Consider the following 24665-nt stretch of genomic DNA (forward strand, 5'->3'; position numbering starts at 1 on the left):
ACTAGGCGAGAGGTACTTATTTTGACAAATTAGGTAGCTTAGCTCGCTAGGCTACAAGCTCTTCTTGGCAGGGCTAGCGTCGGGCTCTCATTGGACGAGTTGAGACACTACAAGAAAAGCGCTTATTACCGACAGATAATTACCGAAGGTCAAGTGTCCTTCGGTAATTTGCGCTGCTTGTGATTTATCGGTGGATACGAGGCTTCGGTATTGGGCACGATTACTTCACCTAAATTTTGGCTATTCCCTCACTCATTTTCAATTTCAGCAGTTCTCTTTCCCCCTAATTTCTCTCTTCTCTTCCCCCAAAATTGAAATTCGAGGGCATGTGAGGGTACCCTCAAATATCTCCTCCTTCGTTTGATTCCCTTTTCTTTGCGCATCATCGGTCCCTTCCATCTTCTGTTGGCATAACGGTGGTGTGAAGAGCGCGAGCATTTCCGGTGGTGGAGTGGGTTCGTGCAATCGCAGAGGGTGCCTCCCTGTTAAGTTCACAATCATTTGCAGAGGGAAACACCTCCAATGGCGACGACAGCGGAGCCAAAAGCGAAGACCTACTGGTGCCACGAATGCGATATGAGCGTGTCCCTCACACTCCTTCCCTCGCCTCTCCTCTGTCCCCATTGCCACACCTCCTTCCTCGAACTAATGGACTCTTCCTTCTCCCAAAACGATGTCGAATCACCCCTCTTTGACCTCATTTTCCAGGACGCGCTCTTACTCCTCTCCCCGAAGCCCCTCCCCGCCAAACGCCACCCTTTCCCCTCCGTCAACGTCACACCCTCGGTCCTTTTCGCGCTCGACCCCAACGGCTTCATTTTCTTTGCTGTGTGCAAAGACCAAATTTCCCTCTTTGACGCCGAGGCCAAATAGTTGCCCTGCAAACACCTTTACCATGCTGGTTGCATCACGCCGTGACTCGACCTCCACGCGTCGTGCCTGTTGTGCAGACTTTGCCTTGAGGAAGAGGCGGCACAGGAGGAGGAAGACGAAGGTGACGGCGTGGTGGCGGAGATTTGGAGGGAGCCTCGAGGTGCTCAAGCGCCTTTGCTATACAGTGGTGCTCTGTCTTTTCTTTTCTTTGTCTTGCATCTCTTTTTTAGTGCTAAATTAGACCAGAATTCCGCTCTGATCAACTAGCTTCACTGTAATAATTATGAGAATGAAACTCCAATTTTGATTGGAGTTCGAGATGACCATCGGAGAGAGTATAGAATTTTAGTTCGGTTAATGTGTGTGTTATAATTGTTGAAGAGTGTTATTGATGACCAATCCTAATTTTAGTTCGGTTAATCGTGATGGGTCTGTCCAAGGAGAATCTGAAAGGTCTCATACTGGCTTTGGTGTCAAGTGGGTTCATTGGGGCAAGTTTCATCATTAAGAAGCAAGGTCTCAAAAGAGCTGCAGCAGCTTCTGGTGTCAGGGCTGGTCAGGGAATTTCTTATTTTTCTTATTTTTCCTTTAACAATTAGAATTTCTATTTGGAAGCTTGTATTTGGTTATACATGATTTTGTTTTCTTTGCCATTTTGCAGGTTTTGGTGGGTATTATTATCTCTTGGAGCCACTCTGGTGGGTGGGAATGATCACAAGTAAGCTTTCAGTGTTGTTTTAATTTTGTTTTTATGCTTAAAACTTTGTTTTTTAACATGGCAGGACGGGGCTGCTAGATTCTAGATTTTCTTTTACCTTTTGTCTTGTATTAATAATTGGTTTTGATTTTATCAATTAATTGTCTGGAGTTAATTGGATTTTATTTTTAATAAATTTTTTGAATCTGGTAAGTTAGGATCAACTGACTCGTTTTACATTAGGTAGTGGAACCCGGATTTCATGTTTTACATGCTTTATTATTAGCTAGATGCAAATATTTGTTTGTCATGGTCATTTTTTCTTCATCTGATTTCTTGCAGAACCTGTTTCTGTATGGTTTAATGTACAGTGTAGTTTTATCTTCAGTGGCATGCCATTGAAGTTCCAGACACTACACTGTAGTTTGCAATTCTGTTATCTCCTCTTACATCAGAAACAGGAGAAATTGGAGACCATGCAGCTAAAATCTCAACCCCTGGAGCAGCTAAATCAGGCTGCAAAATCAAGAAATGGTTAGAATAAGCAAACTGTTTCTTTGAAAATACAAATTGATATGTATATTACCTTTAGAATGTTTGGAGTGATTGCATTTGGTCCTCTAGATGAGAATGAAGCTATGTAAGGGGCTACTGAGTCTTTACCTTCATTACTCTTAAATATAGTAGCAGTGGGATTACTGTATAGTATGCAGTTAATATAATATAAATTAGTCATATGTATACACGAATGAAAATTGCTCCTGTGATTCTTAAGTGATGGGATGTGTGTAGTAAAAATATACCTTGTTAGATTTATGTAAGAATGTATGAGTGCCCCGTTTCTAAGGCCAAGTTGAACCGTTGGCAATGCATAGATAGAAGTCACATCTTCTGGCACTGCACTTCTCAATAAAACACCAGCTGCTCCAGACACCAATCCCAGAGATGAAGATTCTTTAAGACCATCACACAAAACGATTTTCCCCTTCACCAAATTCTCGTCTAAGGAATGTTGGATGCAAAACCTAAGTAGTCATGGTGTAAGGATAAAGAAATAAGACTCACTAAATGTAATTGTAAAATTGTTACCAGAGAGAAAGATTAGATTTTGGTACCTAGATATGGAACTATTGTATCCACCATTGATGTTTGGTGCATTTCCAGCATAAATTAATGGAAAGCTCTCGTTTTTCATATCAAATGAATTGATTGAAACTCCCTGAATATTTAGTATGATTTATGAGGTTAATTAGTTAAAACAAAGGAAGACTTGCCATTGATCACAATATAAGGCTTCACTAGCAAGGTTAACATTAATTATCACTTTTTTCTTAATGAAGAGTAAATTGAAACAAAAAAGAATATAACCAAAGTGAGTTATGGTAATATAAATATGATGTAAGACCAAAACATTCATACTCTGAATTAGTATAATGTTATTCATAGTAGCTCCTTCATTACGAAGGTCTTCTCCGTGCTTGCAGCTTTTCTGGCATATGGGGGCTTAGTAATAGTATTGGTATTCATTCTGGTCTTCAATTTTGCACCAAAATGTGGGCATACAAATGTGCTAGTTTATACTGGCATTTGTTCATTGATGGGTTCCCTCTCTGTAAGTAAATTAAATGTTTTCTCTCCTGTTAAATCTTATGTTTGATGATTGATCTACACTTCATAGTATATAATCCGAGGAACATGATTTCATGTTCAAAGTAATATGGTCTTTACTATTCACTACTGTGTTCTAGTAATGAATTTCATAAATAGACTTTCAGCTTCCATACGGTTTTTATATATTTTTTACTTGCATAATTATTTCTATAATAATACTTACTGAAAAATGTTTGCTTTTCACTACAATAATACTGAGGCTGATCTACGTTGGATTGCTATAATTTTACAGGTGATGAGTGTTAAGGCCCTCGGGACTTCTTTGAAGTTAACTTTTGAAGGGAAAAATCAGTTGATCTACCCAGAGACATGGTTTTTTATGTTAGTTGTGGCTATATGTGTCATCATGCAAATGAATTATCTTAATAAGGTTTCTTTTGAAGATTGCCAAGAATGTAAATGACGATTCATAAGAGCTTTCTATTTATAGTTAGATTTTATAATTTGTAGCCTTTTTTCTTCTGGAGATATATGTATTGGAATATAAGAATCATACTTTATTCTTTGTTGAATGACAAAAGATTACATTCATTATTACCTTCTTCAAGATATATGTTCCGGAATATGATTTAACTTGAAAGGAAATTATAGAGTTCATCGCATTACCAGCTACATTACAATTTGCTAGAGATTTTAAATGTAGTTCATTGATTCTTTATTCTTTAATCCTGCCTGATTTTTACCGAAGGCTTTTGGCCCTCGGTAATTACCGAAGGCTTTTGGCCCTCGGTAATTACCGAAGGCTTTTGGCCCTCGGTAATTACCGAAGGGCAAAAGCCTTCGGTAAATGTTAGCGACAAGGGATTTACCGAGGGCTCTTTGGCCGTCGATAAGCCGTCTGTAAATACCCTTTTCCGACGGCTTCTGGCTATTTCCGAGGGCTTATGGCCTTCGGTAATGCCCTTCTTTTTTGTAGTGAGAGGACTCGCTAGGCGAGCAACTTTTGGCAAAAATAATTTAACAAGCTTCAATCTTCCACTTTCCTTCAAAATTAACCAAAACTAGATAATTCTCTATCTCTATAACACTAATGTACAAATTTTGCATCTTTTCATTGAATTTTAACACAAAACACATGAATCAAGACAAAGAAGGGGTTTTAATAAGTGTGAATAATAAGTAATTATCACACTTCCTCATTTTTTGTGTGGACATCCAACAAAAAACGAACTGCAATGCTCTCGAAGCTAGTGATCTTATTGTTATCTACAACAGTCATGCTACCGACCAAATCGTCGTCCCGCTCGATTGATCCCAAAATGCGTGAAGCGATTGACAGTGACATCGATGATGAAGAAGCATCTTTTGCATACCCTTGACCACCCCTTCCTAAAGATTCCTTGAATGAAGACAAGTTGACGTTCAACATTATTACCTAAAATATGAGGAACGATCGATCTGCAACAGAAAGTACAATAGCAAAGATGAAAATGGCAAGCGAGGCACACCCCTATTTATAGAAGCAAAGGCCCCACCTGTGAGTCATCCTTAGTCATTAGATCAAGTTAGATCCAATGGATAAAGGCATCTGACCTTTTGAATTTTTACATGTTCGAGATTCGAAGCACCACACACACCTCTCCCAATGGTCATATTTTCAAACACGTCGAAGCGAATATTGTTGATGCGTCAAGCGGTCTAAATGCACATAAAATATATAGGTGGCTAAAGAAACCCTAGTTTGCATGGAAGGCAAAAGCCATTTAACAAATTTCAAACCCATTCGCTAGTCATTTCGAGCTTAGGCTTGGGGTCTTGTGTACTATATGACCGTCCGGTCAGCCACAGATTGGACAATCAAGCTTAGATCTGTGTGAGTCACCCTCGAGACTAGACAATCAAATAAGTGAATTGGTGGTCACTTAAATACAGGTTTGAGGTAATGAGGTAGGTGATCTGTATTTACTGCACTATTAATATTTAAACTGTGTAACGTTAAGCTGACTTTGACATCGAGTGTTTTATGGAAATACCCTCTGAATATTGGAACGAGCGGTTGCAAGAGTACTTGGATTTCAAAAGAGTTTCAAACACTAAGTGATTCAAATGTTAGACCGTTGTACGTCTCAAAATAATATTATTTTACAGGTAGCAACTATTTTTTCCCTCAAATATATAGCCTCTTCAAATACTTGCTGGTTTGGTACATTCTGATTATTTTGATATGAAATGCTCTTATTCGAATAATGCTAAAATATTTTGGATTTTTACATATTCTTCTGCAGAAAGATATGGAGGAAATGTTTGGTGCAGAATTAAAACCGTGGCCCAATTCACCATTAACAAAACCTTAAGCACATTCTATACTATTATTTCCTTGTTTTCCGAAGTTTATATATATATATATATATATATATATATAAAATATATATATATTTTGCTTACTATAATGGTTTTCTTCAATATGATTTGAAGTCTTATTTTAAATTTGTTCCTTGTTGTGATCAATGTCAACTACAACAAGTTGCCCCTCGTTTTATTTTTATTCATTTTCATTTTTTATTTGCGAAAAGAATTGCTTGCAATTATTTTAAAATAGTGCCCGTGTAGGTTGATTTCTTATAGATAAAGTGAAAAACGAATTTATTTTCACAATTTCATGTCATAAATGCTTAAAAATAATGATAAAAGTTATATTAATTAATTAATTCAGTTGATTAAATTTGTTTATTTTACCATATTTATTTATTTTTTCGTTTTTTTAATAATAATTCCATAGACAAATATGAATTCATTAAAACATGATTTTTTTGTTTTTTTTTTTCTAAATCATGACACATTTATTGTTATGTGCAAAGAAAAGACGAAGGGAACATGATAAAAATTTTGTTAATACATATGGTACATGAAGATGCATGTTGCAAATAATGTTGATAAGAGTTAAAGGACCACACAGCTTTCCCCTTTTCTGCTTTAAAGGTAAGTTCAGTACTTTTTTAATGTTTAGGCATTGTATATGTAACCTCATAACGATAATTTCCTAAACCTAAAATCAAGGCCACCAATCCTTTTCATGGTATACTCCCCTTTTTCTTCGTTTAAACCAATATATTATCTTTCAATAATTACTAATCACTCTTACAAAAAAAACCAACGAACCCACCTTAACGATTCTCATCCTAACTCTCCTATATCACTGTTCTATTTTTCCACCAGAAGCCAAAACCCTTCTGTCCTTTAAAACTCTATTTCAACATTTCACTTTCTATTTTCTCCATTTAATTACGTTGCATGCAGTAAAGCTTTTAATGTGCCACTCTTTATTTCTTCCTTTCCAAACTTCACATAATCATCCTCTCAAAGTAAAACCCAAACGAAGAAACTTCTTCCCCTACACTTGACTATTTACGTATACTACACACACATCTTCACCCACTCTTTATTTTCTTTGCTCAATTTTCCACCGTGGGACCCACACACACCATTTCTTGCATCCAAGAATCTCCACTCCTATCTTTTTCGTTAAACCCTATACGTAAACTTAATTATATAAGGACCTTTTTCTCTCCCTCGTAATTGCATGCTCCACACTATTATACTTCTCTTTCTCTCTTATTTCCGCGGAGCCCCATACTATCACATGCAACCCTTAGCCATCCCAACCCATTAACTTCCTTTCTCCTACTGCATTGTAAAATCCAACCAATAAAAATCACCCTAATTTTTACATGGCTAACCCTGCATGACTCTCTTCCCCTTGCTTTCTCTCAACTTCTACTCATACCCTTCAAAGCTCCAACATTCTATTCATGCATAATAATCACGTAACCCTAAATCCCTTCTTCTTCTTCTTCTTTTTTTCTATTCCCCTCCACTGTTTCCGAAACCCATCAACACCAGAAGCACCTTCACGTAAACTTGCCCAGCTTCCTTTCTAACTCTACTTCTACACATTAACTTTTCTCCTTCTTATCCTCATCTTTCTTTTCTTCCAACTTCAACCACTCCTCTTATAATACAACCCCTTCTTATTTCTCTCTTCTTGTTCTTTCCTCCCTCGCCTCCAGACAAAACTATTTAGCAGACATCACTCCACTTTAATATATTCGCACGCACATTCTAAATTTCCACAACCCATCCGAGGCTCTCTAATTGGGAACACGACGCTCACACTCTCACACACTCTTCATTCCCCTCCCACATACACACACTCTTCATCCCCTCACAACACCCTCATACATATCTTCTCTCGTCCTCACCTTCTCTTCATTCATGTACCCATTCACACACTCATCTACCACATCCGACAAAATCATTTACACTTTCCCATGATTCTCACTCATACATCCTCTTCCAAGAAACCATCTACTCTACTCTATTTGACCTATTCCCATCACGCACATCTAACCGAAACTCTCCATGCATCACACCTATTTATTCTCCTCAAATAACTCAACTCATTTTATTCCTCACCACTCCAATCATCATTCATATCTTTCACTTATCACACCTATTTTATTCTTCCCTCGTACACGTACTGTCCAGGAACAAAGCCCCTGTTAGACACCCTTAATAACCATTTTCCCTAACCGAGAGGAAGACACCCAGTCTAGGGTCAACGAATTGCACCAAACAAGAGGAATACATCCATTAATGTCATGCAAAGCACAATCTAGTCCTTATAATGAGTTTTCATTTTATAATTTTTGTCTTATCTAATTTTATCCAATTTTCACAAACATAATGACATCAAAGGAATTGGTAATTGGTCTGAAAAAATCAGAAACACTCGTTAAACAATTTCTTACAAAAAATGATTTTATAATGAGTTTTCATTTTATAATTTTTTTCGTATATAATTTTATTTAATTTTCACGAGCATAATGACATCCGAAGGAATTGGTAATTGACCTAGAGGGTTTTTTTTAGAGATGATGATTCAACCTATGCAGATGATGAAATTATAAAGGTTAGTAAAGATGGTGAAATTGAAGAGATCTTGAATGAACCTTTGCCTGAAAGTGAATATGCCAATGACTCAACTCTTTACAAAGACAAATTGTTTAACGACAAGTGTTTCTGATTTTTTCAATTGGGACTACAATAGAAATGACAGAGAAAAGGTTGGAGTGAGAGAGATAAAAGACAAAGGGTTGAGCGGAATGAGGGAGGTGAACAAGAATGAGGGAGGTGAACAAGGGTTTGGGGTTTCTTTTTTTTAAGTTTTGAAAATTTTAAAATAAATCATTTATTAATAAAAACAAATAAGATATTTTAACTAATTTAAAATAATTCAATTTGATTTAGTTTGTAGTGTAGTTCAATTTATATATAATTATTATAAAATTAAAAGAAAACAATTCCACCTGTATCAAACTGAAAGAAATTATAAGGTGAGGTCGTGAAAGAGGTGAACTGTTGTCACAATGTTTGAGAAAACAATCCCACCTTGATCATGAAAGTAAAATCTATTACTTATATTTACTGAAGACCTATATGATCGGTAATAATTTTATGACCTTACCTTAGAATTAACTCTATCATGTGTTGAGTTGTCCCGCATTTGGTGAGTGACACTTCCTGCGCTTAAGCCTTCTAGAGGACGCCCAAGCTTCGTGTTGTTGGCGCTCAAGCGCCCCAAAAGGGGCACTCAGGTGGTGGGCGGTGGTTTGCTACGCTGAAGCCTCCAAAAAGGGCGCCCCAACCTCGAGCTTCCTTCCTTCTGGTGCTTTTTCTGGACCTTTCCGAGCTCTATCTCCTTAGCACTTTATCCCTGCTGCTTTCCATATTAACTCATTTTCTATCAAAACAAAGGGAATTAGTCATAAAATCATCAAATTCACCCTCAACTCTCTTATTCACACAACTTAACAGAAAAATATGATTCCAAGAACGTTTCTAAGCAGAAAACGGTGTATTTAGCATCAAAATTACATCACAGATAACGATATTTTCAACCGTTAACAAGTTTATATAAGTAAGTGCAAACCTCATCTTACAAGTTAATTTTGTAAGTTTGACTTAACAAAATTTGAATTATGTTGTATAGAAATGATTATTGAAAATGCTAAAGACTTGTATCAATATGTAATCACATATATGAGATGATATGTGAATTATTTTTTGAGTTGTGAATTAAGAATTGAAAATTATGTTGTAAAATGGATCATTCAAATATACCAAAGGATGTCGACCTTGGGAATTGGCCGACGTTAAAGTATAATATGACGTCGAATTATCATTAAATCTGACGTCAAATAGCTTAAAGGATTTCAAAAAGAAATCCATTCTTAAAAAACATAGGTTTAGAAATGAAAACAAAACGAAAAGAAATACATTATAACAAAACATAGGCAAAAATGAAAACCAAACTAGTAAAAGAACCATAGGTTATGTAAAATGGAGTAGGATTTTGAAATCCATATCTGTTAACTTTTTGCTCTGGGTTTGTATCATACTTTCAAGCTTCACAAAAGCTGATCATAAAGACAACAAAATGCCTTGCTTTTGTAAACTTGAAGGAGTTGATACAAACCCAAAGACAAAAAGTTATAAAAATGAATTTGAATAAGAAAGCTCTACTTGGAACCAAAAGTTTGGTGAATGGAGGTGTAGGGTTTCAAAAGGATCTGAAACTCTATTTAAAGTGTAAATGTGGGGAAGCATATGAGCGTTTAGTATTCATTTATTTTGGATTGGACGTCAGTTGTTGCCTAAGCGGACGTTATACGTTTGTTCTGGTTAAAGTTTAATGTCGAAGGTGTTAATGGTTGGACGTCATTTAGTTTAAGACGTCGAATGCTACATCTACATGATGTCTACCAGTTGAATTTATTTACAATACTGTCACTGATCATTGTTAACATTGACTATTTTGTGATTGGACGTTGAATGTGTTACATTATACACTATTTTTGTATTAGTGATAGTACATAGATTCAAACCTGGTTTTTATTTTCCAATTTCTTTCTTTTTCTTTGCTTTTCTCTTTAATAGATTATATTTGAATGTTTATGATAGATGTAATTATTTGTATATTAATTGAATTATTTTTGAAATCTCACATTAATTAGTTATAAGGTTAATTTAGAATATATAAGTGAATGCAAACATCATCTTATTACAAGCCAAATTTGTAAGGTTGAGTTAGACTTAAAGTTTATTTCTTAACAAAATGTAAATTATGTTGTATGAAAATTACTATTGAAAATGATGAAGACTTGTATGAATATGTTGTCACATATCTTGGATGATATTTATGTGAATTATTATTTGATTTCTGTATTAAGGATTGAAAATTATGTTGTAACAAATCTCCTTGTTTCACTGATGATCTAAGTCACATAGACTAAGATATCATCATGTGGTGAGAAACTGAGGAAAGTTTTTCAACATTGTGACATGGATAAGTGTCTTTGCTTCTCGGGGATTTAGTCTCAATCGATATCATAATATTGCTCAAAACTAAATCGCTTAATGTGAGTTCTTTTTCATAGGGACAACAAAAAATCATTTTTCAATCTAACTGGGGTGTTTTCACGTCTCAATGTCGATGGATAAAATTAATTTAGTGTATAGATTATTGATTTCGTGTACCAATTTCACCCACACACTTAATTATTATAATCTCTTTATTACTCGAATTTCAATGATAATCTCGTGCATCACTAGTCTATATTTTTGTTTTATTTGGTTTATTTATAAAGATGAAAATGGAAATGCAACAACAATCAATGAGGTGTAGCGTAAAAGTGATAAAACTCAAAGTGGTATATGTGGTGATCGGAGAAGTTGCAATAAAGTAACAAGAACATTGAAGTAAATTGCATAAAGAAAATTACTAAGGAAAGAAAATTGCAACCATCAACATTGGATTAACCATTTTTCCTAGGAGTAACAAAGTACCTGACTAAATAAAGGCAGGTCGAGAAATGCGTTTGAACATGTCAAAACACAATACTCTCGCCCATCCAGCCCACCAACCTGTCAGACCAGATGCAAGGCAGGACATGCAAACTCGTCGGCTTGTTACACGTTAATTAACTTAGCTCGCAAAATTAGGTTTGTATGTTGTGTTTTTGGCTTTTCTGGGAGTGTAAACGCCATGAGAGTATGAACGTTGCGAGAGTGCAAACACCATCGTGAAACTATGAACACCACAATAGTACAAATGTTGCGAGAGTGTGAACGCCGCGAGAGTGCGAACGTTTTTGAGAATGCAAACATCAATGTAAAACTATGAACACCACGAGAGTACGAACACTATGAGAGTGTGAACTTTGCGAGATTGTGAACCTCGTGAGACTGCGAACGTCACTAAACTTTGAATGTGAATCCCTCTCAACTATCTTTTCATAGTCTGAATCTAATCTCACCCTATCTTTATAGGGTGGAGCAAGGCAAGGTAGAAGAGTGAAGCAAAGGCACCACATGTTTATGTTTTCGTTGTCATTGATTTGCCTTAGTTCATTTTCTAGGTTCGTGTTGCAATTGGTTTACAATTGACATTGTCAATTCCTCTATCTACTTGTAATCTGAGAATCAAGGTTAGAAATTAGGGTTTTTTTTTTAATTAGGGTTATTGCAAACATAGAATAGAATACCACATCTTGCTACTACAGTAAAACATGTTGGGTGTTTCTTCCAAAAGAATTTGGGTCAAAGAAGAAATTGGAGAGCTGTTCTTCTAGAAGTAGCAACATAACATTGGTGGGAATCTTCCAAACCATTTTCTAATTGCTAGCATAGCTCGATTCAATTTTGGTAGGCCAAAAATAGTTCGAATTGTCTTATTTTATCACCCCTGATTTTTTTGTTTGCAGTGTTTTAGTATGTATGAATTGTTCCATTTGTCATTCTTGTAAAATCAAAATAAACCTATTTATATTTTCAACCCTCCTTGGACAATTACATATTTGAATTTATATTTGGACAAATTACATATAACTACCCTAAAAACTACCCTTAACGGTTTTTGAATAAAAAGTTGACTCCTAATGGGTTACATGTTTATCTTATGACATCCAACTCATAAAGGATCATTTAGTAAAATTGTCTTTTATTTATTTCGTCTCTAGAATATAATGCTTTTGGTTTACAACTTATGGGTCCTGAAAGCTCAAAATAACTTATGAGGATACAATTGTCCTTCACTCACATCGTCACTATAAATTTTTTTAGGTGCTATAATCCTTCGTTTATCATCTTAATAAGGTTGGACGCTCAATCGATTGAGCGACGTAAGATTTCATTTTCGACCGATTGTATATATAACATTACCTTTTGGTCTCGCAACACTTTAAAAATCTTAAATAATTTTTTTCTACTTTTCAATTGCCTCAACATATAGTTTAAGAAAGAGTAATAAAAATATATAAGTTTAAAAAGGTGTAGTAATAAAAAAAAAATGTAAGTGGAGGAATAACATAAGATAGAAGTGTAGGGTTATCATTTGTCTTTATAAAAGAATAGATAATTAAAATAAAGCACATCAATTCCATTTATACCATGTGAGAATGCCAGATTCGTACCTACATGGTCCATCTTTCATAATATACCAATGGCAGTTTAAACATATACCTGAATCTCTACTTTGGTCAAATGCATCAAAATGCAATAAAGGACCATTTTTCCATTGAACCGAACAAAAGAACAGTGTTCCCCCAAAAAAGTTAGTTCGAAAACTAAATTTGTAGCTTTTGTCAATAGGGAGAATGTGGAACCCAAGATCATCATCTTTTGATTTGCAGTGAACATTTATAGTTTCATATCCCTCTAAACTATTCGTAATTTCCACACTAGCTGGGTCTGCCGATGCACATGCCAATGCCAGCATGCACAACAACACAACGATTTTCACTAATGTATACATTGCAAATTCTCATTTTTTTTCTCTTCAATCTGATATATATATATATATATATATATATAAATAATGGCATGATGTTAAAGGACAAAAATGTCTTTTTATTTTTTATTTGACCTGATGGAAAACATTTATCTCAAAATTTTAATTATTGGAAACATGTATCCCAAAATTCTCTCAGCATTAATTATTCATATTCTATGTGCTAAAATAATTAATTCAATTCATATAATTAACATACATGAGGTCAATTCAAATAGCTAATTAATTAATTAATTATATTTTATTAACTCTTATTTCCACTTCTACATTATTACTGATTTTAACATACATGATTGTTAATTTCATATGTAGAAGACAAAGAACATTCCGATGGAGGAAATCTTTGTAAACATATGGCAAAACTATCAATGTTGCACAACAATTAACTGAGCAATAAAATATAAATAACTAATGGTAAGAGAATATTATAAAACATATTTGGAAAAAAAATGCTTTTTTATATTTAGAATTATTTTTATCAATAAATTGTAAATTAATTAATTAACCCAAAAATAAATTAGTAAAAAATATCATCATTAATTTTGAAAAAAATCTTATACTATGTTTCCTTACAATTAAAATGTTTTTATCAATAAACTTAAATGAATTAATTAATTAATTAACACATAAATAAAAAAAGTAATAAAATAATACTAATTAATGGTTTGAAAATATTATACTATAAAAGAAATTTTGTTTGTAATAAATGCTTTTCTATAATTAAAATTTATTTTATCAATAAAATTTAAATGAATTAATTAACACAAAAATTATATAATATCAATAATTAATGATGAAAAATTAGAATAAAATAAAATAAATTTATAATAAATATTTTCTTATAATTAAAATTACATTTATAAATAAAATTTAGGAATTAATTAAATAAAATAAAAATTAAAAATAATGAAATATCAATAATTAAAAAGTAAAAATACTTACATAGCTTACCATTTTATATTACGAAAGGATTTTATGGATTGATTTGAAAATTTTAATTATTGACAATTTTATTAATAAAATAATTCACTAATAATGCATATTTTATTTATTGATAAAATAAATTTACGAATAGATAAAATATATATTATGACAAATTTCGTACGAATAGATAAAATATATATTATGACAAATTTAGTGAAAAATTTCGTACGAATAAATAAAATATATATCATGACAAATTTAGTGACAAATTTTGTAGATAAAATTCATTAATTAATCAAATTTAGCAACAAATTTACTTTAGTTGACAAAACATTATTCTTAATTTCATTTTTTTACAGTAAATGTTAAATAAATCTCAAAACATGTGATGCTGCGTCTATTATATTCTTTTCTTTTCTTAGGTACTTTCTTTTTTCTTCTTTATTTTCCTCATTTCATTTTTCTCTCTTCTTTATATTTGTGTTTTCATTTTTTATCTCTTTTAGAATTTGATCATGTTATACAAAGACAATCTGTTTGTATGTTATCTGATTTTCAAAAAAAATAAATTTTGATTTGGGCTAAAGATTCTATATTTTATTTTTTTTATGATTTTGTTATTATGTATTAAAAAAATATTTTTTACTAGCCATTATTTTGTATATGTTAAATATATGGTTAGAAATATTTGTATTATCATTAATTTATATTAATCGCTTCAATTGTTTTATATTATTTTAATTTTAATTATTAGTTGTATTGTCTTTGTTCGTCTTCATTCTCATTATATTTGTTCATATTACCTTTATGGTTCTCTTCATCATTATTCTTATATTACATTAGGTCATCAATTCCATCCCACACGCTCGTAATTCCAATGTCAACAACCACCACCACCGGTCCTTTGATGCCCTGTTATGGTCTTCCCTCCACTTCAAGGTCAAGCTCATGTGCAACAACGATTGTTGAATCCAACCCACGACAACCACCGCATTGTCACTGGCGACACCACGAGAAAGAGCTAGATAATATGCTACACAATTTTTCTATAATTTGGCTATTATCTATGATTATATTTGTATCGTAAGACGGTTTGATCAGCCGCAAATCAAACCGTCAATCTTGGATATTTACAAGTAACTTTCGAGACCGGACGATCAAGAAAACCGAACCGTCAATCTTGGATATTTACAAGTAAGTCTTGAGATCGGACGATCAAAAAAGTGAATCGATCAATCATATGAACCATGACAATTAACTTTCATGATAATCAACTTAAAAGTTAACATTGACCCTACATCCACTAGTACAAAATGAGTTTTTTAAGTCTAGTACAAAATGAGTTTTTTAAGCCTGTTATTTTGGGCTTTTTAAGTCTGTTTTACAACAGACTTAGATTCGACATACGTAAATTTTAAGTCTGTTGTTGACTAATTAAATCTGTTGTTGACTAACTATTGTATATTTATAAATAAAAATAAGCAAATTAAATTTGTTACTTTTTAAATTTTATTTGTTTAATCTAAAATCTAAAGTACAACCAAATTTTCATAATAAAATATATATTACAAATTGTGCAATTCAAGTACATAATATAAAGTTTCAAAATCAAAATAAAGAATAAGATGTTTAACTTAAAATTTATAGTCTAAACAAAGTTTAACTTAATCTTTTAAGTCTAAACATAACCTAAACAAAACTTAAACAACACCTAATCTTCACATTGGAGAAAATAACTTGTCCATTGCTAATATACTTCAGGAAGTGTTTACAACTAATCTGCCGATTGGCCGGTAAAACAAAAAGGAAAATTAAATATAATTAATAATAAAATAATAAATAATAAAATAAAGTGAAGAAATGTATAATAAAACCTTAAAAGTGAATTTTTCAGTGTCATTTTTAAAAGCATTCTATCAAATTAATCACGATAAAAACCATGCAACTGAACTAAAATTATATCTAAATCATACACACTAATTTTCACAAAAAAAAAAAAAAAAAAATCAGTAGCCCCTTTTTAATCATAAAAAAAATATCCAAATGCATTAGGATCTAATTCACCACCCAAAACTTTCAAACTTATTACCAACTTCACAAGAACTATATAATACTATAAAACTACTTTCACATAGTCAATTAACAAAATTCTGCACTTCACCGTGATTAACAAAATTCTGCACTTCACGTGATATATATAATATTAGAACACTACTTTCACACACACACACACACACACACACACATATGGGTTTGCTAACGCGCGTTCGCCTGTTTTATATTGGTTTCCTAACACCCCCTCCCCCGAAAACAGAAATTGCTATTACATCCTTAGAAACCAGAAAGGGAATGACAATCAAAAGAAAACGGTGAATACCATAGAGAAAGAAAAACAAAATCATAAACTGTGGTAGCAACAAAAACCCTTAAGCTGCATAATTAACTCACATGAGCAGAAAAACACCAACGTTTGTCAAAAAAGTGCAAACTTTAGCACATCCGTGTGCACCCATAAGCTGCCCCAACTTACCGAGAATGAGAACACAGCCCACCAAACGAGAGCGAGAGAAACCGCGCGCGGGAGAGGAGTTGTTGACGCGTTGTGGTGAGCTGTCGGTGGTGAGTCACCAGAGGTCTTTGTTGCGGCAAGAGATGGGGAGATGTTGATGCGTAGGATGAGAGATTGGAACAAATCTGTTGAAGGGGAGGGAGAGAAATTGCTAAGTGGAGGGATGATACTGTGTAGCATAAATTAAAAGATAAATCTAAGTCTAAAATTACCATACTTAACCATTTAATTAAGTCGGTTGAAAATTCAACAGATGTAAAATATATTTGAAATATAAATTTACATCTGTTATTGACTTAAAAGAGTTAAATTTAAGTTTGTTATTTGATTAACAGGTATCTTTTATTTATAAAAGTGCTACTGCACATCTTTTAAGTTTGTTTTTTTTAAATAGATTTAAATTGACAGACTTAAAAGGTCTATATTGTATTAGTGATCTTGAAGCATTTTGGCGCCTACGAGAGGATGAGTATTTCACAACCAATAAGCCCTATAGTGACTTTAAGGAACATGACATTCAACATCCTGATAGAAGAATCGAAGAATCAATCCAGTTAGTTGGAGATGATAAAGAACATGCAATGGAAGATGAAGGAAATGCAACGAAGATATGAAAAGGAGCTAATGGCACTCACAGTTGAGAATGCGACCATACACCGACAAAGCACTTGACAATCAGTGCCTCGACCATTAACTAAACCACAAGAACATCAACCCACTCCAACCAAGCCTAAAGAAGACTCGTGCAGAACTGCCCATGGGGGCAAAACGAGAGCTAGTAGAGAAAACTCGTCCATGCAAACGGTCAACACAACCAATCTACATCCTTTCACACTAGCCATCATGGAGACTCTCAAGCTCTCAGTCTCCCCAACCATCGAGAAGTACGATGGATCAATTGATTCAAACAAGCATTTAAGGATGTTCGTGAATCAAATGGATTTTTACACTATAAGCGTCTTGATGTGGTCTAGAGCTTTTTCTGTCTCCCTCAAAAGAGAAGCTTTGGCGTGGTTCAACTCACTGCCACCCAATTATATAGATAGCTTTTTGGCGATTTGCTCATTGTTCGGCACTCATTTCACCGCAAATCGATCACATCACCTTAAAACTCTTTGCCCTGGTGAATCTTAGGCAGAAGAAAGAAGAATCCTTTTGTGCCCTCATGGATCGTTTCAAGAATACCGCACGACAAACAAAAAATCTCAACCACAAGATAGCCCTACACCACATGATAATGGCTCTAAGGCCTAGGCCATTTGCCGACAACCGATGTATGAGGTTATCTAAAACCATGAATGATGCACAACTTAGAGTGGAGTGGTACATGATGCAAGCGAGGAGGAAAGTGGAAGTCGTGCGAGAAAATAAAAGGGTAATCGCATGAAGATACTACACAAAGGTTTAGCCAAGAAGCTTTAACAATGGGGACCTAGTGTGGATGAAGACTTATGAAGTGCATAAGAAGTTGGTACATGGAAAACTTGTATCCAACTGGGAGGGGCCGTTTAGAATTGTAGAAGACCCTAAGAATGAGGCTTACCAACTAGTGCATGGCGGGAAGACCCATCCCTAACACTTGGAACCTTTCCATTTGAAGTTTTACAATAACTAAAAAATTTACAAACCTCATGTAACTTTCATCTTAATGAATACAATAAAGTATTTTCAAGAAAATGAGTGCAAGTGTGGTCCGGTTAGATATTAACAGGTTAGATATTAACAGGTTGGTGAAGGAAAAGTTTACTTATGTTATTGCTTACCAACAACATGTCAAGTTAGTGAAGGACGAGTTCATTCGTGAAACTCTATCGCTTAATCCAATGAATAAAACGAATCGGTCGGTGATGGATGAGTTCATCCATGAACCCCTAATGCACCTCTAATGCACCATTAGGTCAACGAAGGATCAATTCATCTGTTAAACCTTGCCACATCATTAATTTAGTGAAGGATGAGTTCATTCATGAACCCCTGCCGCAACACTAAGTCGATGAAGGATGAGTGCATTTATGAACCTCTGTCACACCATTAAGTTGGTGAAGGATGAGTTCATTAGTGAATTCCTGCCACACTACTAAGTCGATGAAGGATGAGTTCATCCGTGAACCCCTGCCACACCACTAAGTTTGTGAATGATGAAATCATCTGTTAACCCCTATTGCACCACTTAATTGGTGAAGGATGAGCTCACTTGTGAGCCCCTACCGAAGGCATGCCAAGTCAGTGAAGGATGAGTTTATGTAAGTGAACCACTACCTCTTAGTCTAGTGAAGGAAGAACTCACCTAAACGAACTCCTACTGATCGAGTTGTGAGATGACTAAAGTTGTTCAATCGCGACTTAGTGTTATCTGACTCAATATAGTGGGGTGACTTAGAGCAAGCATTGTTAACAAAAAACGAACTTCAATGCTCTCGAAGCTCACTACCTTATTGGTACCTACAACAATCACGCTACCAACCAAATTCTCATCTCACTCGATTGATCCCAAAATGGGTGAAGCGATTGACAGTGACATCGACGATGAAGAAGCATCATTTTCATATCATCGACCATCCCTTCCTAAAGACTCCTTAAATGAAGACAAGTTGACGGTCAATATTATTACCTAAAATATGAGGAATGATCGATCTGCAACAGAAAGTAAAAGAGCAAAGGTGAAAATGGCAAGCGAGGCCCACCCCTATTTATACTAGCGAAGGCCCCACCTGTCAGTCATCCTTAGTCATTAGATTAATCAGATCCAATGGATAAAGGCATCCGACCTTTTGAATTCTGACAGGTTTAAGATTCGAAGCACCACACACCTCTCTCCCAATGGTCATATTTTCAAACATTTCAAAGTGAATATTTCTAATGCATCAAACGGTCTAAATGCACATAAAATAGGAGGCTGAAGAAACCCTAGTTTGCATGGAAGGAAAAAGCCATTTAACAAATTTCAAACCATTCGCCAGTCATTTCAGGCTCGGGCTTGGGGGTCTTATGTACTATATGACTGTCCAGTTAGTGATAACGGTTGATTTCACCGTTATTTGAGAGTAAATTTTAATATCAAATGAACCCTTTTTGACTTAGAAACTTGTTTGTTCTCTTGATTTTGGTTTATTTTAGTAAATAAGAGAGTTGAGATTACGCTTTAAGATTTTATCACTAAATTCCCTTGATTTTGTAGGAAATTGGGATGAATTGGAAGAGGAGTTAAGTTGTCAAGAAGTTGGAACTCATAAAGGACAGAAAAAGCACTGGAAGAGAAGGTTGCAGAAGGTCACATCACGCTTGGGCGCCCTTTTTATGATCCTCAGCGCTGGAAGCTTGCAGTCACGCCTAGGCGCCCTTTTTGGGGCGTTGAGCGCCATCTTCCCTGTAACGTTTCATGCTTGAGCGCCCTCCATTGGACGTTGAGCGCCACTCCTTCGCAAGCACACCTGGGCGTCCTAAGTAAGGGTGCTGAGCACCGCCAACATTGGCCTATGGCCCAATTCAACCCTATTTAAGGATTAGCTAGACCTAGAGAGAATATCTCTTGACATAATTAACACAAATTCAAATTTTCTTCAATTCTCTAGAGGCAGAAGTGGATGCGGAAGCTCTCCTCTTCAATTTTTAGGGTTTTTCTATCTTTTTCATTCCATTGTTCATCTAGTTTCTCCATCACGATGGGGAGCTAAACATTCTTTGTTGTTGGGGGATGATGTAACCTTGTGAACTCTCATGTATTTGAATTTATTCTTATTTATTTATGCTTCTTTCATTAATTGTTAGAGTTATTCTTCTTTACTCAATGCTTGTTATGTTTAACTCATTCATGGCAATGATTATTAGTTTTCGTGATATGGACACATATGGGGAAACCTAGATCTGAAGAATTGCTCTCAAAAGTAGTATTGCCTAGACATAGGGATATGAGTTTTGGTTATCTTAAGCTTCTGTGCGTATGTAATGCAAAATTAATTGCTAGGTGATAACGGTTTAAAATACCGTTATCTGTGATGTAATTTTGATACTAAATGCAACCTTTTTGACTTAGAAACTTGCTTTAACTCATGTTTGTGCTTTAGTTTTGTGAATAAGAGAGTCGAGGTTATACTTGATTTTATCACTAAATTCCCTTGATTTTGTACGCTATTGGAATGATTTGAAGGAAGAGTTAAAGTACCAAATAGTTGGAATGCAGAAAAGTCAACCAGAGTGCATAAATTTCAACCAGAGTGTAGAAAAGTCAACTAGAGTGCAGATATTTACACCAAAGGGCTTTCATTTAACCAAAACCAAACATACTCACAAGCAGGTTTTCATCCCAAGGACTTTTCTTGGCTTGTAACTTGGCTGGGCTAAGAAGAAACATGGTTTTTCAGGAATGCAAAATCCTTGAGTTAAGAGAGATATTTATGAATTTAACAATTACACACAGGTTCTCTTTTCAAGAAGATCTTTTTCTTATTCCCAACCTTTTCCCTTGCAGTGAGCTTTTATTTCTTTTCTTTTGATTTCTCTTTTTCTTTTTCCTTGTGCTTACTGCTTATTTTTCTAGCAACCCCAAACTTGAACATTTATCAATACCTCACAAATATTCTCAACTCAACTGAAGGAAAAGAATTTAAAATAGGGTTTTCAAAACGTGCTTAAGGTTAAAGGTTCAAAGGATGGAACAAACTGTTCTCTTTTTATTTGGAAAAATTCATGAGTAGGCTAAAAAAATTAAGGGATAACAAAAGATGACCTTGATCATATGAAACCTGCAAGAAAGTAGTTCAATTACAGAAAATTTGGGCAAAATCATTCACGCTTTCAAAGTAATAGCAATTATTCACAACAACTCTGAAGCCCAAAACTCACACAAGTAAACTCTCAAGTCCTAGAATTCAGAAAAACATCATGCTCAGTATCTTAATCAAATTTTACCTCAAGCACCTGTTTTACCTGTATATCAGCACACCATGCATCATCTCAACATCAATCAATACACTAGAATATTACAAAGCAATACTCATCACAAAACACATCACAGTTGAATCAAAGCAGTTTAATTCATTCAAGCAAAGTACAATAACAAAACAATTGATTAAAAAGAAAGCAAATAAGAAAACAAAAGATTAAAAAGAAAGGTTTTGAAAGTTGGATTGCTTCTTAGTAAGCGCTTCTTTAACGTCACTAGCTTGACCCAATAAGCTCATGTCACATCTTTAATCTTGGTGTCATCTTTTCCTTCTCCACACCAATTGATCTTCAGCAGCTTCCTGTTCACCGTTTTAGTTCTCCTTTAAATTGGAGATTCAATCTCTATCAGTCCATCAGCTCCGAGTTCTTTCACAACCCAAAGCTTTTTGTTGAATCTCACTAGTATCTTGGTCTCAGCTCTTCATGTTTCTCTAGTGAGTCTAGATGAACACATGTTCCTTTGCTGTCTTTTTCTTCTTCCTTAACTTGTGATAGAAAACATTTTTTACCTTTTTTACCTGGTTTAACAACTTTTGTACTAGTCCCGGGTGCATCCTCACATGCAGCTTTGAGACTAGTCTTCTTTATTCGAACCGGTTGCTCAACATTGAAGACATTGAAAGTCATCTCCTCTTCTTGGTCTTTAAGAGCTATAGTTCCATCATCAACATTGATGATTACCTTGGTCGTCTTCATGAATGACCTTCCAAGAATAATAGGGATTTCCAAATCTTCCCCCATCTCCATAACAACAAAGTCCACCAGGAATTTAAGGTTGTCAGTTTTAACTACCACATCCTTCACCACACCATAAGGCCTTTTGGTGGATCCATCTGCCATGCATAAAGTCATCCTTGTAGGCTTGACTTCAAAACTTCCAATCTTTTCAAGTACAGACAAGGGCATCAAATTGATACTAGACCCTAAATCAATTAGGGCTTTCCCTATTTTGTGCCTCCCAATAGTGCAAGGAATAGTGAAACTTCCTGGATCTTTATCCTTTGGAGGAAGTGCCTTCTGCAAGATCACACTGCAATCACCTTGTATCTCAATAGAGTCCTCCTCTAAATATTTCTTTCTTTTGAGGAGTTTCTTCAAAAACTTAGCATATTCAGGGATTTGTTGTAATGCTTCAGTCACAGGAAATTTTATTCCCAATTTTTTGAAGATTTCATCAAAACACTCTAATTGCATATTTTTTTCTTTTTTGAACACTCCTCATGGTAAGGAAGAATTTTCTTATTTTTTTTCTCTCAACCTCTTCTTTCTCTTTTCTCTCTTTTTCCACAATCCTCTCTTTTTCTTTTCTCTCAATCTCACTTTCTCTCTCTTCTTTTTGAATTTTTTCTTTTTCTTTTTCCTCAATCTCACTTTTTCTCTCTTCTTTTTCTTCTCTCTCTTTCATCTCAACTTTTTCTTTTCTCTCTTTTTCTCTCTTTTTTTTTTCTCTCATCATTCATGCTTAAAATAGCTTTGCAGTCTTTCTTGGGGTTAACTTCAGTATTAGCCCCAAAACTTCTGATAGGCATCTCCTCCAACTTCTTGGCCATTTGACCAACCTGCATCTCCAGGTTCCTTATAGCAGCTTCATTGCTTTTTTGAGTTGAAAGACTTGCATGCATGAATTATTGGAGGGTTTCTTCAAGCTTTGTGGTTCTGTCAGAAGGAGAGGTTTATTGTTGCTATTGTTGTTGTTGTGGTGACCAATTGAATTGTCCACCAGTTTGCCCAAACTGACTTTGTCCCATGCTAGGATGAGATTTCCACCCTTAATTATAATTGTTGGGATGAAATTGGTTACCCATGTAATTAACTTCTTCATTTAGATTCTCGGGCACAACAAATTGACCATTAATATGATCACCACCACATAGTTCACAGAGTTGCTGATGAACTTGTAAAACATTATGGCATTCCTTTTGTGGCTGAGAAAGCTTCTTTGTTCAGACTTCAAGTTGTTGAGTGATGATCTTATTTTGAGCAAGCAAGGCATCATAAGACTGTAGTTGTAAAACTCCCTTAGGTTGTGATGAAGTTCTTCTTTCATTGTGCATCTCATTATCATTAGTAGCCATGTTGTCAATTTATTCATAAGCTTCCTCTAGAGTCTTGCATTTGATATTGCCTCCAATTGAGGCATCCAACATCAATTTGGTTTGTGAACAAAGACCTCCAAGGAAAAGAATGACTACTATTACTTCATCAAAACCATGAGTAGGTGTCTTTCTTAGCAAGCTTTTGTATCTATCCCATGCTTGCCCTAATGATTCTTCCATGCCTTGATTGAAAGAGGATATTTCTTGCTTCCCTTTGTTGGTCTTTGACCGTGGGAAGTATTTATTCAAGAACTTAGCTACCACAACTTCCCACTAAGTAAAGTTGTTTTCAGGAAAAGGGTTTAGCCACAATTTAGCGTTGCCTCCCTGTGAGAAAGGAAACAAGCCTAATCTAATAGCATCATCTTGCACTCTATTCAGCTTCACAGTGTTGCAGATCGCATTAAAGGTGGTAAGATGCTCATATGGACTTTCATGTGACAGTCCATTGAACTGGTTGCTCTTCACAAGATGGATCAACATAGGCTTCATCTCCATATTCGCGGCATTGACCCTTGGCTTTGCAATGCTGTTAAAATACTGAGCGCCAACTACAGTTGCATAATTTGCCAAAGTACGTTTGTCTGGCTGTCCATTATTGTTGTCCATGATTTTCTGATCTGGTTGTGAGAGGATCTCTCTGGAACAAGGTTCTTAGATAACATGCTCCTCCTGCTAGTCTCAAGTCCTTCAAGAAGAGGTTCAGAACTTTTGCTGCTTTGAGTCCTTACTGTATCCTGCATAAACTAAAAACAAAACCCTAGAAAAAATTGTTAGCACAAAAATAAAAATAAAAATAAAAGATATGAAAATAAAATAGAATAGAATAAAATCAAATCAAATAAAATCAAATCAAATGAAATAAAGTAAAATAGAATAAAGCCAAAATTAATTAAGAATCACAAATATAGAATAGTTTAAACCGTGAGTCCCCGGCAACGACACCAAAAACTTGTTGATGGATTGACAAGTGTACCGAATCGCACATGTAATATAAAATGGTAAGACCAAGTATCGTATCCCTGAAGACTCTCGGTACTAGAC

General features: G+C 34.7%; 1 protein-coding gene across 1 annotated transcript; it reads left to right on the forward strand.

Annotated features, from left to right (window-relative positions):
* The first annotated feature begins 673 nt into the window (after positions 1-673).
* On the forward strand, positions 674-3713 carry LOC148199147 (putative magnesium transporter NIPA3). The gene is made up of 5 exons (XM_088112582.1): positions 674-1057; positions 1314-1428; positions 1535-1591; positions 3055-3182; positions 3474-3713. The coding sequence occupies exons 1-5, from the start codon at positions 674-676 to the stop codon at positions 3642-3644; spliced, it is 855 nt and encodes a 284-aa protein (XP_087968708.1). The 3' UTR covers positions 3645-3713.
* The last annotated feature ends 20952 nt before the right edge of the window (positions 3714-24665 follow it).

The sequence above is a fragment of the Vigna umbellata genome, chromosome 4, assembly GCF_029865625.1.
Source record: "Vigna umbellata cultivar VRB3 chromosome 4, Vumbellata_1.0, whole genome shotgun sequence".
NCBI classification, from domain to species: Eukaryota; Viridiplantae; Streptophyta; class Magnoliopsida; order Fabales; family Fabaceae; genus Vigna; species Vigna umbellata.